Source organism: Mirounga angustirostris, unplaced genomic scaffold, assembly GCF_029215605.1.
Source record: "Mirounga angustirostris isolate CCGP_5_RB_7025 unplaced genomic scaffold, mMirAng1.0.hap1 SCAF_2, whole genome shotgun sequence".
In the NCBI taxonomy this organism is placed as follows: domain Eukaryota; kingdom Metazoa; phylum Chordata; class Mammalia; order Carnivora; family Phocidae; genus Mirounga; species Mirounga angustirostris.
This window is the reverse complement of record NW_026991710.1, coordinates 40,376,253-40,393,786: the sequence shown is the minus strand read 5'-3', so window position 1 is coordinate 40,393,786 and position 17,534 is coordinate 40,376,253. Positions and strand designations below refer to the sequence as shown.

Here is a 17,534-nt window from a genome sequence, read left to right as displayed (position 1 = left end):
TTTCAGAACTGCTCTGAAAAGTCCGCCCCTTGTACCCTTTCGGGAACTCCACAGGGAAAGCACTCGAAGGCATCCGTATCTAGGCTAATTGTTTTCTCCCCTGGAGGACGTCCTCCCCTCCCCTCCACCCCCCACCTCAAGCGAGTACCACGAGGTATTGATGTCTTTTGGGGTGGAGAGTACTAAAATTCTCCTAACCAAATTATCCCTCCAAAAGATAACTGATTGGCGATGTGTCGACATAAATGCAGAAACCAAATCAGTCCCCAACTGAGAAGAAAATGCCTTGTTCCCTGGAAGAATGTTAGTTGTCCATTATTAATCGATATCAGATACACATTAATGTACTTTTTGTGTTGACTTGATACAGGTTTGACAATAAAATACTGTATTTCATTGCTTAGTTGACCTGTTTTGGGTTTTTTTTTTTTTAATACAGCTCAAAATTCAACACTGTCTGGTATTCCTAAGTTGAGCAAGCACTTGGTTTTTTTACAATTACATTAAACTCAATTATGCTTTACAAATTGCTTTCAAATTATGCTTTACAAAAAAAAATAGCTTGTTTTTACTCATATAAGATAGTGCACCAGAATTCTACATTTCCAAGACCCTGTTTTCTAGGAGTTTACATATTTGAAACATAGAAATTGGTAATGGTAAAAACCAAAGAGCACATTTAACATGTTCTGGCTTTACTCTAGCAGTCCCAGGTGCAAGTTATATTATGACACCGATTTGTAATTTGGGAAAAGACTTGGTTAATACACCAATGCAACCTTACAATGGGAAGATCATAATTGTGACACGTATGATAATGTGAACCATTTGTTATCCTTTATGTAAACCATATTCACTACCACAGACCATAAAGATGAAGTAATATTTCAGCAAGATGGAAGCGCCTCTGTATCTTCACGTTCAGAGAGAAGTCTGAGTGGTTTCCATCATAATTAAATTATCAGCTTTCACTGTGCCATAGGAAGTGTCTGCCATTTCCTCTTCTTTTAGTTTCTTGTAAGAAATATCTGTATCTTCATCTTCATCTAGAGGATCTCGCTTGTGTGGTATTTTCCTTCCATACACTTTATATATTAAAACCAAAAGCCCTGCTTCTGCAGACTGGAAAAGGGCATAAAGCAAGGGAAACATGTACATACTTCCGATGAGCTGCGGTGGGAAGGCCAGTTTCAGAATAGCAGTACAGAGCTGCACATTCTGACTACCCGTTTCCAGGCATACGGTCCTCTTGCAGTTGTCTGGAAGATGGAAGAGAGTAGCTAAGCCGTAGCCTGAGGCATAGCCTGCCAAAGGCATAAAAATTGCTATCATGTAAACACTTGCAGGAATACTCAACAGCAGTTCAGGTCCTAACATAGTGCCAGTCATTATGAAAAGGACCACCAGCGTCACTAGCAGAGACCACAGGGAAACCTGGTAATAGAAAATGAACAGACAACCATCAAAAATAGGATAGTTGATACGGAATTCAGGCAAGCGAATCCGAGGCTCTTGCAAGAAGAGACACATCTAGGCTCACCTCCCACACAGTGGAGACCTTTACCACAGCAGGCTTGGACAAAGTACTTCTGAGGATGGGTAGGTCCGCCTTCAGGATGAGTCCGGGTCCTTGTTGGACAGTTCTAATTGTTTGGAGGCCTGTCCTTACGACAAGTGACAATCTGCCTTCCCTAACAACTAGCCATTATCTTGGATAGACGCTCAGGAGCAGCATAGACCAGGCTCTTGTTTGTTTGTTTAATTAACTTATTTATTTGACTCCTGTTTAAAAAACAGGAGCAGAAGGGCACCTGGGTGGCTCAGTTGGTTAGGTGTCTGCCTTTGGCTCAGGTCATGGTCCAGGGTCCTGGGATCGAGTCCCGCATTGGGCTCCTTGCTCGGGGGGGGGGGGGGCGGGGGGGGGAGGCCTGCTTCTCCCTCTGCCCCTCCCCCCTGCTCATCATTCCCTCTCTTGCTCTCTCTCGAATAAATAAAATCTTTAAAAAATAAATAAAAAGTAAAAAACAGGAGGGGAGGGGCGCCTGGTGGCTTGGTCGGTTGAGCATCGACTCTTGATTTTAGCTCAGGTCATGATCTCACGGATCAAGCTTGGCAATGGGCTCCTTAATGAGCATTGTGCCTGCTTGGGGTTCTCCCTCTCTCTCTGCCCACCCCTTCTTCTTCTCTTTCTCTCTCTCTCTAAAACAAAACAAAAGAAACAAACAAAAACAGGAGGGGAAGGCTACTCTTCTTCAGGCAGATGTCTCCAGACTTTCATGTAACTCTGTGGTGGGAGTCCTGATGGTTCTGAACATGTGTTTAATTTGTGCGCGTACCTCTTAAAAACAGCAGTTAGAATTGAGCTCAACACACCAGGTCTGGTCTGATGAACAGAGTGGGCAAATGAACATTACCTTCCCTGAACAGGACCCCATGTTTTCCATAAGAAATTAGTTCTGGCTTTACACGTGATATAAAAAGCTATTAAAATTTATGAACCTTACATGTGATATTTTCAAACTTCAAAATACTTTGTATTTCAGAGAATTGATAGCAATATTGAAACAATTACCAACTCAGATTATGTAAGTGAAAAATGTAAACAGAAGAAGTGAGGAATTCTTTGTAATTCTGAACATCCCCTTTTCAATCTGTTCATGAGAAAACTCCCACCTGTAAATCTCTAATGATGCTAAAAATTCTTACATATAATAGATGGATTTTAAATATAGTACAACTGACTTTGTATAAGACACTGCACCGTCTTGATGTCTGACTGGTACATCTCACTCATTCAAGTAAGATAAGCTGTGAAAATAGTAAGGTGGAAACCTAAAAATTCCTCTCCTAGTTCTCCTTCAGATTAGTAGTTAGCTAGTTTTTGTTTTTGTTTTTTAATGGGGGTGGGGGTTGGGAGGTGTCTGTGAAGGAAACCAGAGATCCAGAAGAACAGTTTAAGTGTTGCTTCTGGTTTGCTGGATATCTGGGGGAAACCCCTTTGGAGTCTATGGGATTGGCATATACTTCATACTCTTTTAAAAATTATTTAAAATTTATCTGGGCTGGACAAAAAGTCTACGCTAGAGGGTGCTGAAATTATTATATAAAGTACTCAAGCTACAAAGGTACAACAGGCAGAAACCAAACTATTATAAATCAAAACTTTTTTTAAGTACTCTACACCCAACGTGGGGCTCGAACTCATGACCCAGATATTAAGAGTTGCAGGCTCTACTGACTGAGCCAGCCAGGCGCCCCTGAGGTTTTCTTATATTAAGATGTGTGTCCACTGGGACGCCTGGGTGGCTCAGTCGGTTAAGCGTCTGCCTTCGGCTCAGGTCATGATCCCAGGGTCCTGGGATCAAGTCCTGCATTGGGCTCCCTGCTCCGCGGGGAGCCTGCTTCTCGCTCTGCCTCTGTCTCTCTGTCTCTCATGAATAAATAAATAAAATCTTTAAAAAAAAAAAAAAAGATGTGTGTCCACATCAAAAGCTTTGACAGGAAATCTGATTCTTCATTGTAAAAATATTGGCTCCAAAATTTCTTTTGAACTATTTTAAATCATTTGGGTGAGCACTGACATTGAAGAATCATTTTACAGTGTTTGCAAAAGTGTAAAAGTGTTATATAGCATACTTTATGAGTTAGGAGTAGGAATAGGTTCACCTTAAATTCAAAGTGAGCCAATCTTACCGAATTGTCTATTACTTAAATACATTTATCTGTTTTTAGCATGGGAATAGCTTATTTGATTGACTTTCTCTTAGAATTCCTAGGTGTTTTTTTGGTTTTTTTTAAAGATTTTATGTATTTGACAGAGACACAGCGAGAGAGGGAACACAAGCAGGGGGAGTGGAAGAGGGAGAAGCAGGCTTCCCGCCGAGCAGGGAGCCCGATGCGGGGCTCCATCCCAGGACCCTGGGATCATGACCTGAGCCGAAGGCAGACGCCTAATGACTGAGCCACCCAGGCGCCCTAGAATTCCTAGGTTTTATAGCATTAGCTTAATAGTATCAGCTTCATGATTAAGCTTAATGTGTTCTTAATGTATTTCAAGATTATTTGTAGGTATACTATATATGTAATATATAAAATATATGTATATTTACATATATATATAAATTTATTATATTCAAAATATGTTTATTATATATATATTTTAAAGATTTATTTATTTACTTATTTGACAGAGAGAGAGACAGTGAGAGAGGGAACACAAGCAAGGGGAGTGGGAGAGGGAGAAGCAGGCTTCCCGCTGAGCAGGGAGCCCGATGCGGGACTCGATCCCAGGACCCTGGGATCATGACCTGAGCCGAAGGCAGCCGCTTAATGACTGAGCCACCCAGGTGCCCCAATATATGTTTATTATAGAGCACAATTTTTTTACTCAAGACTGGATATATGTGTATAAAAGAACCCTTTATTTTTCATATTAATAAAAGGTAGCTTCTCTGAATAATCAGGTTTTAGATTCATCTATTATTTATTTAAAATTAACTTATTTAATTAATATAAATAAAACACAAAAGATTATATCTTCTTAAATCTACATAATTGAAACATTGGAGAAACTCTTTTCACTTGTCTAAATGAATTTGCCTGTGCATTAACAGTAATTACTTATGTATTTTGAGTAACTTCCTAAAATGAGAGTCCTATTCATGGTTTACTCTTATTTACTATTTTTGAGTTTTCAAAGAAAGCTCAGTTGACAAATATTTAATTTTTTCTCCAGTCAACTTCACAAAATCTCTACTTCTCAAAAAGCACCAGTTGTTTTTTTTAATAAAGCAATACTGGAAATAGTACACAAAATAATAGGACTTCTCATCCTTTCACTAGCTTTAGAAACCATATGCAGTACTGCAATGGGGAAGGAAAACCACACAGATTTACTTATGGTTATATATTCTGCATTATTTATCCGGGACCCAATCTTATTTTGTGCTTTAAAGTCAGTATTTTGTGTATTCTATTGCCTCAATGTGATTTTTAAATTACTTTTGGTCTTATTAGTGTCAACTTATTTTTAGAAAATTAATAAAACATTTTAAAGGAAATGTCTACAGAGTTTCTAAGAATTAGAGTTCCACTTTTTTTTTTTTTTTTTTTAATTTTTTTTTATTTATTTGCGAGAGAGAGAATGAGAGAGAGCATGAGAGGGAGGAGGGTCAGAGGGAGAAGCAGACTCCCTGCCAAGCAGGGAGCCCGATGCGGGACTCGATCCCGGGACTCCAGGATCATGACCTGAGCCGAAGGCAGTGGCTTAACCAACTGAGCCACCCAGGCGCCCTAGAGTTCCACTTTTTAAAAAGATAGTAATACATTTCTAAAATACTGGACAAATTCAATTCATATAATTTTATTTCATCTGCTTTGATTCTTAATAATGCAAGATTTGTTAGTGGAAAATATGTTGCCAATTAATGGCACTGATATCTCTTTCCCCTGTGATATATTTCCTCCTGTGAATACTAGTAGTTTTCTTATGCTGTTTTTAATTAAGCTTTGTCTTAATTAAAGCTATGAGTTTTTGGAATGCCAAAAGACAGAAGTTATCTTTGTGGCACAAACTTTTTTTTTCAAGTTTATCCATGCAAGGGCTGCCAAGTTTTCTTCCTTATCCCTCTTTCCCAAACTTCTTAGCATTTCAGCCAGGGGTCAGAGACCAAGGACTCTCTAAATACACTAAGTACATGAAAGGAAGAGTGACCTCACCTTCACAATGTAGTCCGCCACCCGGTTGTATTTATACCGAATGAAGACCCCCAAGCCAATAGGGATGAGAGTGCTGCAGAGAGTCAGGGTCACCGCCCCCAGCGGTAGTAATTGCACCAGGGGGGTGTTGATCCAAGCGCGGCTATAGATCCACAGGCACAGGGGCATCAAGATTAGGGCCAGAAGTGTAGAGGAGATGGTCATGATGATGCTGCAGAAAAGGGAATGAACAGAATTCAGAATGGGCTCTGTGCCAAGAATCTCCTTTGCACATTGGGTAACCTCTCTCTTGCACATTGGGTAGAGGAGAAAAAGACTGCAAGTCTGGAGCTTGAAGTGTGGGGAGAACCCACTTCATCCAGGGAACTGCCAAGAGAACAGCACCTCTAAGCCCAAGTGAAACAGGAACCCCAGATTTGGGGGCGGGGGGGATCTGAGAACTGTTGCCCCGGCTTTATAAAGCCTACTGAGCTGGCTACAGTCTGTCTGGATGATTCTGAGGGCAAGGAACATCTTTCTTTTTTAGTCCTCCAAAGCACCCTGTTAGACATGGCAAAGCTATGTCAACACGACTTGTTGGGCTGAACTCAATTATATTGTCCTCTATATGAGGTCACTTTCTTCATTGGGGCCGAGAGCCTTATTTTGCTTTTGCATTTCCGGCGAGACCTAGCTTCAGGCTTCCCAGTTCCCTTTGTCTTCCAGAGGCCGGAGACCTCCGCTGACAGCCCAGCCCTCAGGGAAGATGGTCGGAGGGCCGGCAGAGCAGCTGCCCGTCCAGGTCTTTCCCCCTACAGCGCTCCCTCCTCCCATCTGCCTTGACTTCGAAAGCCCGGGCGTCACCTCTTCCTGCGCTCTCTCCAACCGCCTCTCCTTCCTCTCGGCCGCGTCTCGAACCCGCGGCTCAGCGTGGCTGCTCGGGGTGCGAGAGATGCCCAAGGACCAGACAGCTCCGTACCTGAGGTTCATGTCGCCGTCCACCAGCAGGGACATGAGGTTGGAGAGATTCCCGCCGGGACAGCAGCCACACAGGAGCACGGCCACGGCGGCCACCTCGTTCAGCGAGAAGGCCAGGGCCAGCAGGAAGGCCAGCAGCGGCAGCAAGCCGAACTGGCAGAGCGCGGCCAGCAGCGCGCCCACGGGCCGGCGGACGTGCTCCCCGAAGCGGTTCACGTCCACCGTGCAGCCCAGGCCCAGCATGGTGATGCACAGGGCGGCGCCCACGAACACGTTCAGCCCGTGGCTCAGCGGCGTGTCCCAGAACGGGGTCTGGGGGTGCGCCCAGGGGTGGGGGAGCAGGGACGGGCCCAGGCTGGCCGCGCCGCCCGCCGCCGGCTCCGAGGTGGGCGTGGGGCCGGGGCTGAAACCGACGCCGGGACTGGGCGCGAGACTGAGCCCGGGGCCGGCGCTGGAGCTGGGGGCGACGGGCAGGTCCGAGCCGGGGCGCAGGCTGCTGGCACTGGGCGACAGCGAGGAGCTGTCCGGCTGCAGCGAGGACGGGGCGAGGAGCAGCGTCGCGTTGTCGGGGCCGTCCATGGCGCTGGGGCGGGAGGCTGCGGGTCTGCGGTTCCCGGGCCCCGCGCGTCTCTCCGCGGGTCCTGCGGTCGCCGCCGCCGCCGCCGTCCGCCCGCCCGTCGGTGCGCAGCAGCAGCCGAGGCTCGGCCCGCAGCCCGGGCTGCGCGGCGCTGACGTCTCCGCGGCGTCGGGTGCGGCGTGGGGGGCGGGGGTGGGGTCCTCGGCCGGCGGCGCTTAGAGCGCAGCCCCCCGGGGTGAAGGCAATGGCCCCGCCCCGCCGCCGGTCCCTCCTTTTAATCACCAGTGAGTGGCTCTGTGAGAGTGTAGCCAGGGGCGGAACAAAGACCTGACAAAGGACGAGAAGAAGAAAAACCGTGCCTGGCTGCCGATCAAGTTCTCTGATGGGCTCTGCCTCTTTCATAATGAAATCTGGAGACCCAGACACGGGGGGTGGGGGTGGGGAGGAGAGCGAGCGAGCGAGCTTATCTAGGCACGCACAAAAAGTACACACACTGTTCAAATAGCCTGCAACCCTGAGCATGGGGAGGGGGTCCCTGACTTACTATGAGCGGTTCTCTGGTAGCAAGGCACAATATCTGGCTTTAATTTGCTAACAGGGTTTTTTTTAAATTCTTTTTTAAAAAATTTTTAAGTAAAATAAATAATTTGCTAACAGTTTTTAAATGAGATATGTTCAGACTTAAAGTAGAAAGTAGTAATACCGGTGGGCTTGGCAGGTGCGTGTGCATTATTCCATTTGATTCTCACAGCGGAGCCTTGAGAGATGCTGTTAACTCAGTTCTTCCACATGAGGAATCGGAGGCTCAGGGAAATCTCAGTCTCATCAGCCAAACCCACAGCAGTACCTGGATGAATGTGCACCGTGATACGTCGTTAGAGAGTACAGTGAAGAGCTCTGCTAAGAAAAGCCTCCGTGAAAAATGAGTTTTGGAAACTATTGGCAGATGGGGAGACGATGTTTCTCAGCGGCCATAAATTTATGAAGTGTTATGAGTACAGCCCCAGCATTAGGATTAAAGGACCGAAAAGAAATAAAGTGGTGGGATTCCCTGCTTCAGACAGGTTTATCCCCAAACAAATCAGATTCAGAGTTCACGGCACTGTGGACTCAACAACTTTCAGTCAGTCACCAGAAGCATCTACAAAGGAGAGAGACCTCTCTGCATACCTAGGGGGTGGAGCCATTTGAGAAGGCATCCATCTGTCTTGAAACCATAGCTGTTGAGTTGTGAAAGCCAACAGGAGGATTTTCTAGCCAGAAGTCTTAGCTCAGGGTTAGTTTGAGAGGAGCCAAGACCCTAGTGTGAATTCTTCCTCCTGGGTACTTATCCTTCCCCCCCCCCTTTTCTGACACTAGAGGAGAATGTGTGACTTCCATTTCCCAGTGGTGGACTGAGCTCCTGTGTTTATCTTTTCTCCTCCCCAAATCTCATGAAAATGACAGAATACGAAAAATAAGATTAAATTCACAGCATATTGCATTCATAATCACAAATAATTTATTTTTTTTCTCCATTGGACCATAAATTCCATGGGGGCAGAGCTGCCGCAAGCATTTAGGAAAATAATGTGCCTTCATACTTTCCCAAAGCCATAAACCCAAGAAAACCATGCAGTGACGTCTATTGAGATTTGAAGGAAGTGGGATGTGATAATCTAAGTTTTCATTTAGGCTTACATAAGCAAAACAAAGATAATCAGATATACAGTGAAACATGCTACCCAAATACTTTCATTAGAGAGGTATATCCAGGGGGGACAGGGAGAAACAGACAAGATAAGGAGTCCCTGCTGAGCCTTTACATTCTTCAAACCACAGGATGAGATAAGCCAAGAACACAGATGGCAGAGGGTGAGCTGAAGCCTCACTCTGCAGGCATTGCCCCTGTTTGCCCCCTCCTCGTGTTAATGATATTAAAATCCACAATCAAATTCAATAAGCAGTAATTAGAGGCAGACCAACTCATCCAACTAGTTCCTCTCTTGGTTTGGGGAGGGATTGGGGAGGTGATTTATACAATGGGCAAAGAGCAAAAAGCAGAAAGGGATAGACCTGTTTTGTAAATCAGCAAACTCACAGTAAATCTGCAGTTTGGGGGGCTTCTTGGGGCCTGAAGACCTGTCATCTCCCGGCTGATGTGGTTGTTCTCAATGTAAAGAAAGCAGATGTTCCTGCCTCCCCTCGTCCTTCTGATCTCCTTCACTATTTAGGAGAAAACCCCAGGAGTAGAAAACAGTGCTCATAATCCAGGTGTGGTACTGGCAGGGGTCACTTAGCCTCCTCAATTATCTTCCTTTTACTCTTGCTGCCACCAAGGAGGGTGTGGCCCACCCAGAGGAGAGAGAATACATAGAAGGGAGAGGCAGCAACATAGCACTCGGAAAATATGCCGTGGGGGTTGGGGGGAGGCGAGAATAAGTTTAGAACCCTGTTGCACACCATACACCAAAAATAATTCCACGTAGATTAAAGGGTTAACTATAGGGTGCCTGGGTGGCTCATTCGGTTAAGCATCTGCCTTCAGCTCAGGTCATGGTCTCAGAGTCCTGGGATCGAGCCCCGCATCAGGCTCCTTGCTCTCTCTCTCTCTCTCAAATAAATAAATAAAATCTTTAAAATATATATAGAAACAATAAGAACATTTTTAAAAAAGATTTTATTTATTTATTTGACAGAGAGAGAGTACAAACAGGGGGAGTGGGAGGTGGAGGGAGAGGAGAAGCAGGCTCCCCACCGAGCAGGGAGCCCTATGCGGGGCTCGATCCCAGAACCCTGGGATCATGACCTGAGCCAAAGGCAGACGTTTAACGCTTAAGGACTGAGCCACCCAGGCGCCCCCCAATTTTTTTTTTTAAGTGAGAGCTACATTGAGTGTTTACTATATACAGAGAATCTTCTAAGCCTTTACATGGACCATCTCCTTTAACTCTTACAATAGGCTTAATGGGGTTAGAAATTTGCAAGTCATTTCCTCGCAGGAAGAGAGCCAGGGTTGGAACCCACACTTTTGGATCCCAAAGTCTGCTCTCCGAAGCCTGATGTGGAGTGGTTAAATAAATGAATGCACTAACACAGGAGACTGCTATGCAGATGCTAAGTATCATGTTTATAATCAGAGTTGTTAATCCGGGCTCCATTGGTGAATCTGAGAACCTCCTGAAATGAGGTATCAACTTTTCTGAATATGTACATTTTTTTTTCCTGAAAAGTGAGTCCATGATTTTCTCAGGTTCCAAAAAGAGTCCCAAGACCTATTTAGAGGAATAATAAGGGAGAAATTCCTGTGATAAAATCCTAAGTGATAAAACAAGTTAAAAAGCTATAAATACACACACACATTTATATTCTAGTAAATATATAAATATATATAAATTTAGAGGGAATTTCTCCAACATATAGTATATCTGCGTGGTATTATTAAAACTGATTTTTAGGGGTGCCTGGGTGACTTTGTCAGTTAAGTATCCGACTCTTGATTTTGGCTCAGATCATGATCTCAGGGTCCTGAGATCCAGGCACCCCCTCCCAATTGGGCTCTGTGCTCAGTGGGGAGTCTGCTTGAGATTCTCTCTCTCTCTCTGCCCTACCCCCACCCCCCGCTCTTGTGCTTGTGCACGTTTTTTCTCTCTCTCTCAAATAAATCTTTTTATTTTTTACTTTTAAATATTTATTTATTTGAGAGAGAGAGAGAAAGAGAGAGAGGAGAGGGAGAGGGAGATGCAGACTCCCCTCTAAGCAGGGAGCCAGATGCTGGGCTCAATCCCAGGACCCTGGGATCATGACCTGAGTGAAGGCAGGCACTTAACTGACTGAGCCACCCAGGCACCCCTTAAATAAATAAATCTTTTTTAAAAAGTGATTTTTAGTTTTTTCTCTTTTTAAAAAAATTTTTACCACGTTCCTGAATTTCTGCCATAATAGTATTTTATAATCAGAAAAAATATGTTATTTTTTAAAGTATCAAATCCAGAGGAAAAATAAATTCCCCAAGTGTCAAAATCCCACTTTAATCAATCTTCAGCCCATAGGTTGATAGGGAAAACAGGCAAAAGACACAATTTACAATAGAAAAAGTATATGCTATTTATTGGATAGAAAACATTTTATTTGGGCACCTGGGTGGCTCAGATGGTTAAGTGTCTGTCTTTGGCTCAGGTCATGATCCCAGGGTCCTGGGATCGAGTCCCGCATTGGGTTCCCTGCTCCTTGGGGAGCCTGCTTCTCCCTCTGCCTCTCTCTCTCTCTCTCTGTTTCTCATGAATAAATAAATAAAATCTTTAAAAAAAGTTTTATTTCACTAGTAGTTACATAAACACAAAAATTAAAATTAAAATAGACAAAGAGTCTCAAAGTAACAACATTTAATGCTGAAATGCAATGGAAGAAACACTCGAACCCCCCTGATGGTGGTGAAGGATTTGATACAGCTTCTGAGGAAAGCAATCTGATAATACAATTCTGCTTCTGGAAATTTTTTTAAATTAGAATTAGAATTATTTCAAGTGAAGTGCCAGAAACTCTAACTCCCATTGGTTTAAGGCCAAAAAGGGAATTTACTGACTCATGAAAATGAAAAATCTCCAGGTGTGGCTGGCTCCCAAATTAAAATGAGGACTCAGTCCCTCTCCATTTCTCTGCTCTGCTTTCCTCTATTGTTATCTTCATTGTCATGTATACTTTCTCCATAGGGAGGCTCACAATTTCACATACAGGTTTCCCCTGATATCTGAAAGTAGAGTGTTCCTTTGAAATATTTGGTAAGCTGGAATGCCATCAAGGGAAGAAGCCATTACCATTCATCCATGCAGAAAAATTTTTGAGCATTCCTAGACCCCAAAAGTAGCCCTGGGGCTCCTGGGTGGCTCAGTCAGTTAAGCATCTGTCTTAGGCTCAGGTCATGATCCAGGGGTCCTGGAATCGAGTCCCCCATGGGGCTCCCTGCTCAACAGGGAGTCTGTTTCTCCCTCTCCTGCTCCCCATCACACCGCCCCCCCCACCCCCTGCTGCTTGTGCTCTCTCTTGCTATCTCTCTCTCTCTCAGATAAATAAATAAAATCTTTTAAAAAACAAAAAACAAAGTAGCCTCTCTTAGGCTTTTCTGATACCTTTGGACACATCTTGCTGATGGATGCACATTATAAATGGAGATAAAGCAGAGATGCTCACAGACACAGTTCAAAGCTACGGAGGCTTGCTTACTGAGATGCTAAGCCTAGTTCTCTGGGAAGGCGCTTGGCAGGGCTGTTCTCACTGCTGGGGGAGAGTGGCTTCTATCACATCTATCACAACTCATTGCAAAACAAACTCTGAATGCTATTTTAGCCTTCACCTTTTATCGTAAAAGTGAAAATCCTCTTCAGATTTCTTTTTTTTTTTTTTTAAAGATTTTTATTTATTTATTTGACAGAGAGAGACACAGCGAGAGAGGGAACACAAGCAGGGGGAGAGGGAGAGAGAGAAGCAGACTCCCCGCTGAGCAGGGAGCCCGATGCGGGGCTCGATCCCAGGACCCTGGGATCACGACCTGAGCCGAAGGCAGACGCTTAATGACTGAGCCACCCAGGCGCCCCTCAGATTTCTTTTGAAACAGGTGTTAATGTAGGTCTTTCATAAAAGTGAAGTGGCCGAATGCAAACTTTCCAAAATCAAGAGATACCTGTATATCCTACCACTTTCAACTACCTATGGAAAGAGAATGTCTACTTCCCAATAATTCCCAGAACCGTCTTGGGACCAGTTGGGCCCATGACCTTCCGCAGCTATCCTGTTTTTTTCTGATAACACATCAGATCTCAGTCATCTTTGTAAAAGTACCATCTCGTTGCTCTTGAATCACGTGATTCAATTGTATATTTCCTAGTCGCTACCAAAAAGCCATTAGGAGATTTGATTTAATCCAGAGTCTCCTTTTTGTGTTATCTCAAAGTCTGTCCCAGAGAAGCCCACAGCTTTCCACGCATCCCTTCAATGATTTAACAAGAATTTCCTTTACATGGAAAGATTTGCTTTTTTCTTTTTTTCTGCTCATCATCTGTTCTTTAACCAGGTCCATTCTTGTTTTTATATCTTCTTTAACTTTCCTATCATTGCCAGCTAACCTGAAAGGGGAGAGGTCCGTTGCTTTCTTCAGGTTGTAACATCTCAACATGTTTTGGATGCACGGACATCACATAGCGATCTTTGTGTGGCATAAGGCTTGTATCAGGCATTTGTCATCTGATAAACCGAAAAGAAAGAAACAATATCTACAAAGCTCTAACAGGATATTAAACTGAGAATTTATTTGATCTAAACACGAAAAAAAAATCTCCAGATGTTTTTCAAGTCTCTCAACTGAAAAATTACCTCTTGTTAAGTTACCAAACAATACAATAAATAGGAAAAATGATTTTTTTAAAAAAGAAAATTTATTAAAAAAAGAAGTTTTGAGGCATCTGGGTGGCTCAGTGGGTTAAACGTCTGCCTTCGGCTCAGGCCATGATCCCGGGGTCCTGGGATCGAGCCCCGCATTGGGCTCCCTGCTCAGTGGGAGGCCTGCTTCTCCCTCTGCCCCTGCTTGTGTTCTCTCTGTCTCTCAAATAAATAAATAAATCTTTTTTTAAAAAAGAAGTTTTATTAAAATTAGGCTCCACTAATTGATTTGGATTTGGGTTTTTTTTTTTTTAAGATTTTATTTATTTATTTGTCAGAGAGACAGAGACAGAGAGAGAGAGAGAGAGAGACAGCGAGAGAGGGAACACAAGCAGGGGGGAGTGGGAGAGGGAGAAGCAGGCTTCCCGTGGAGCAGGGAGCCCGATGCGGGGCTCGATCCCAGGACCCTGGGATCATGACCTGAGCCAAAGGCAGACGCTTAACCGACTGAGCCACACAGGCATCCCTGGGTTTTTGTTTTTGTTTTTGTTTTTGTTTTAATTTCCATCACCCCATACAAGATAGATAAAGCATTCACATTTTTAATTTAAGAAATGTTATTTTGAGGGGCGCCTGGGTGGCTCAGTCGTTAAGCGTCTGCCTTCGGCTCAGGTCATGATCCCAGGGTCCTAGGATCAAGCCCCACATTGGACTCCCTACTCCACGGGAAGCCTACTTCTCCCACTCCCCCTGCTTGTGTTCCCTCTCTCGCTGTCTCTCTCTCTCTCTCAAATAAATAAATAAATAAAATCTTAAAAAAAAAAGAAAATAAATGTTATTTTGAAACATTCTTTAAAGGCAGATTTCTCTTGGAATAATTTAAAACTTGTTGCCCATTGAAGGGAAGGAAAAATAAAATAAAAACAGAGAAGGAGGCAAACCATAAAAGAATCTTAACTCTAGGGACAAACTGAGGGTTGCTCGAGGGGAGGTGGGTGGGGGATGGGGTAACTGGGTGATGGGCATTAAGGAGGGTACATGATGTAATGAGCACTGGGTGTTATATGCAGCTGATGAATCACTAAATTCTATCCCTGAAACTAAAAATACACTATATGTTAACTAAATTGAATTTAAATTTTAAAAAATTTCTTGCCCATTACACAAGAAGCAAATAATAAAAACCACCACTTGCTCACTCATTTGACCTTAGTCAGTAATGATATGTGTTGGAGAATAGTAATGAATTCTGGTTTCATATGATCTTAAGAAAGGCTGTAGTTTGTTAATACTTTTATATTTCATATATTTTGTATTTCATGTATTTCATTCTTTTCTTACTTCAGTATTGAATTAGTCTTGCCATTCAATAGCTCGGAGAGTGAGTACCCAGGCTCTTGCTTACTAATACCTGTCATGGCTCCCCATTGCCCTGCTTTGTCTAGAACCCTGATGGGGAGAGAGTGGACAAGGTCACTGCTTTCCCCCAGCAGTTCTGCAAAATCATGCTGAGAGGACTTCATGGGGGCTGGAGATGGAGGGATTGAAAGTTGGCACTAAAGAAATTTAATTTCTTAAATTAAAAATGTGAATGCTTTATCTATCTTGTATGGGGTGATGGAAATTAAAACAAAAACAAAAACAATTTATATATGTGTTTTTCAAGTGCTTAAACTTTCTTTTAACTGGCCAAATACTTTTCCCAGAAACCTGGTATTTCAGAATATATATGACACATGTATGTATATATGCAAAGTGTGCCTACATATACTTTCTTCTCTTTCTCTAGACCTGTCAGAGTTGTTTGTAATTAGTAGACATGGATCCCTAAAAATTTCAGAGTTCCTTTTGTAATATTGTGTTATAACACCGCAGTTCAAGCACTGTGTATTAATCTCCCAATGTTTTGCTAGATAGGACAGAGGTGAATATAAGGTATACTTCCTGTTCTCAAGGATCTTGCTGCTCCATCGACGTGTACAACCGAGTGTACAAATGCAAGGCATATTGTGACGAACTTTATCTATCCGGGTTCACGTGAGATGAGAGAGATGAATTCTGGCTGTAGAGTCCAAGCCCAATTAACCAATGAGTACTAGACTTTCAACATGTAAAGGAAGGCAAAGGATATTCTAGGGAAGGAGAACTGCTTGAACAAAGTCATGGGAGCACATTATTTCCCCTGGGAGCACAAGGGGAACAGAGCATATATACACAGTAACAAGGACAGGAAACAAGATGGGGCAAGGTGGGTAGTGAAAGCAAATTTTTTAGGGTCTTTATTGCCACGTAAAGAGCTTGAACTCGATTCTGTGACAGCAGAAAGTTAGCTAAGTTTTCCATGCGGGGAAGTGACGTATCCAGTTTCAAGCCTCAGAAAGACGATTAAATGGGTAAATGGGTAGGAACAGCATAAAGAATAGGGAGTCAAGTAGGAGGCTGACTAAGGCAATGGTAAATGATGGCAGCTTATAGTACAGAATAGGCATGGAAACTGAGAGGAGTAGATGCATTGGTGGTGAAGGAGAGAGATGACTCAAAGCAAAGTCAGGCTCTCATTTGGAAGACTGGGTGGATGGGAACGATATTAACTGAGACATAGTACGTCGGGAAAATAGCAAGTTTAAGACCCAAGCTGTGAGGTGTCAGATGTGTTGGGTGTCGGATGTTTGGAACGTCTAGTTGGCATCTAATATGCAAATGAGCTTCCGTTCTGAAGCATGGCTCAGATCTGGGGGACAGACATAAACAGTCAAGTTTATGGCGATTGTTACACCTCTCCTTGCTGGTAATATGTCTGACTTGGTAAACCGGAAATCCTTCTTTTACGGAAAATACCTGGATGTGCTGCATAAAGTATAACAAACGTTGTTTTAAAGGCACAGGCAGATCCACAACAGAGTCAGTGGAGAACTTCCATGTACATCTAATGGGCATTCCAGAAGGAAAGAATGTACGAGAAATAATAGTTTTAAATGTAATAGTTAAGGATTTTCTAGACTTGAAGAAAGACACGAATCCAGATGCAGGCAGCGTGATGAGTCCTAAGAAGGGTAAAGAGAAATAAATCCAAACCTAGACAAAGAACAATTTTTGGCTTTACTTCTCATTTCTAAGATAAACTGGATAATCTGAATGAACGTCGGGTACGAGGGATGCAAAAATGAGCAAGATGGTTTCTGTGAAATGGTGCCTAGTGTCTACCACACACTTCTATTTTGTCCTCCTTCTTTTTCAGACTCCCTTATGTTCCTTTACTTTGGTCATATCCTTAAATGTTGCTGTTCCTAGGATTTAGTCACACGTTCTTTTTTCTTCTCAGCACATTCTTAGGTGATTTCATTAACTCACCTGGCTTTAGCTATGACCTGTAGACACTGACTCATAAATTTCTTTCTTTCTTTCTTTCTTTCTTTCTTTCTTTCTTTCTTTCTTTCTTTCTTTCTTTTAGATTTTATTTGTTTATTTGAGAGAGAGTGAGCGAGGGAGAGAGTACAGGAGCAGGGGCAGAGGGAGAGGGAAAAGCAGACTCTCCACGGAGCAGGGAGCCTGACCCAACACACGACACGGGGCTCGATCCCAGGACCCTGAGATCATGACCTGAGCCAAAGGCAGATGCTTAACAACTGAGCCACCCAGGAGCCCCTGACTCACGAATTTCTATTTCTAGCCCCAAATCTCATCGGAGCCCTAAATCCACCACAGATATTGCATACATGACTTAAAGCAGAATTCATTCTATCCATCCCAATCCTGTACCTCCTCTTCTTTACCTTAGTTAATGGCACTGCTGTCTGCAGTCTCTCGCCTTTATATACATGTTTCTTTGGCTGGGACTACATCCATCCTCCTTTCCCTCATCCAGAAATAACCAGTCCGTCCCTTAAAATTTACTTCAAATCTCACTTTCCCTATAAGCCCCTTTAAC

The 17,534-nt window shown here is 43.4% G+C and overlaps 1 protein-coding gene across 1 annotated transcript; it reads right to left on the bottom strand.

Moving 5' to 3' along the window:
• Nucleotides 1-139: 139 nt before the first annotated feature.
• SLC10A4 (solute carrier family 10 member 4) lies at nucleotides 140-9,818 on the bottom strand. Its single transcript, XM_045879457.3, has 4 exons — nucleotides 7,956-9,818; nucleotides 6,677-7,579; nucleotides 5,719-5,929; nucleotides 140-1,434 (listed from the first exon to the last, which is right to left on the bottom strand). Exons 2-4 carry the CDS (start codon nucleotides 7,252-7,254, stop codon nucleotides 922-924), a joined length of 1,302 nt encoding a protein of 433 aa, XP_045735413.1. The 5' UTR covers nucleotides 7,255-7,579; nucleotides 7,956-9,818; the 3' UTR covers nucleotides 140-921.
• Nucleotides 9,819-17,534: the final 7,716 nt, after the last annotated feature.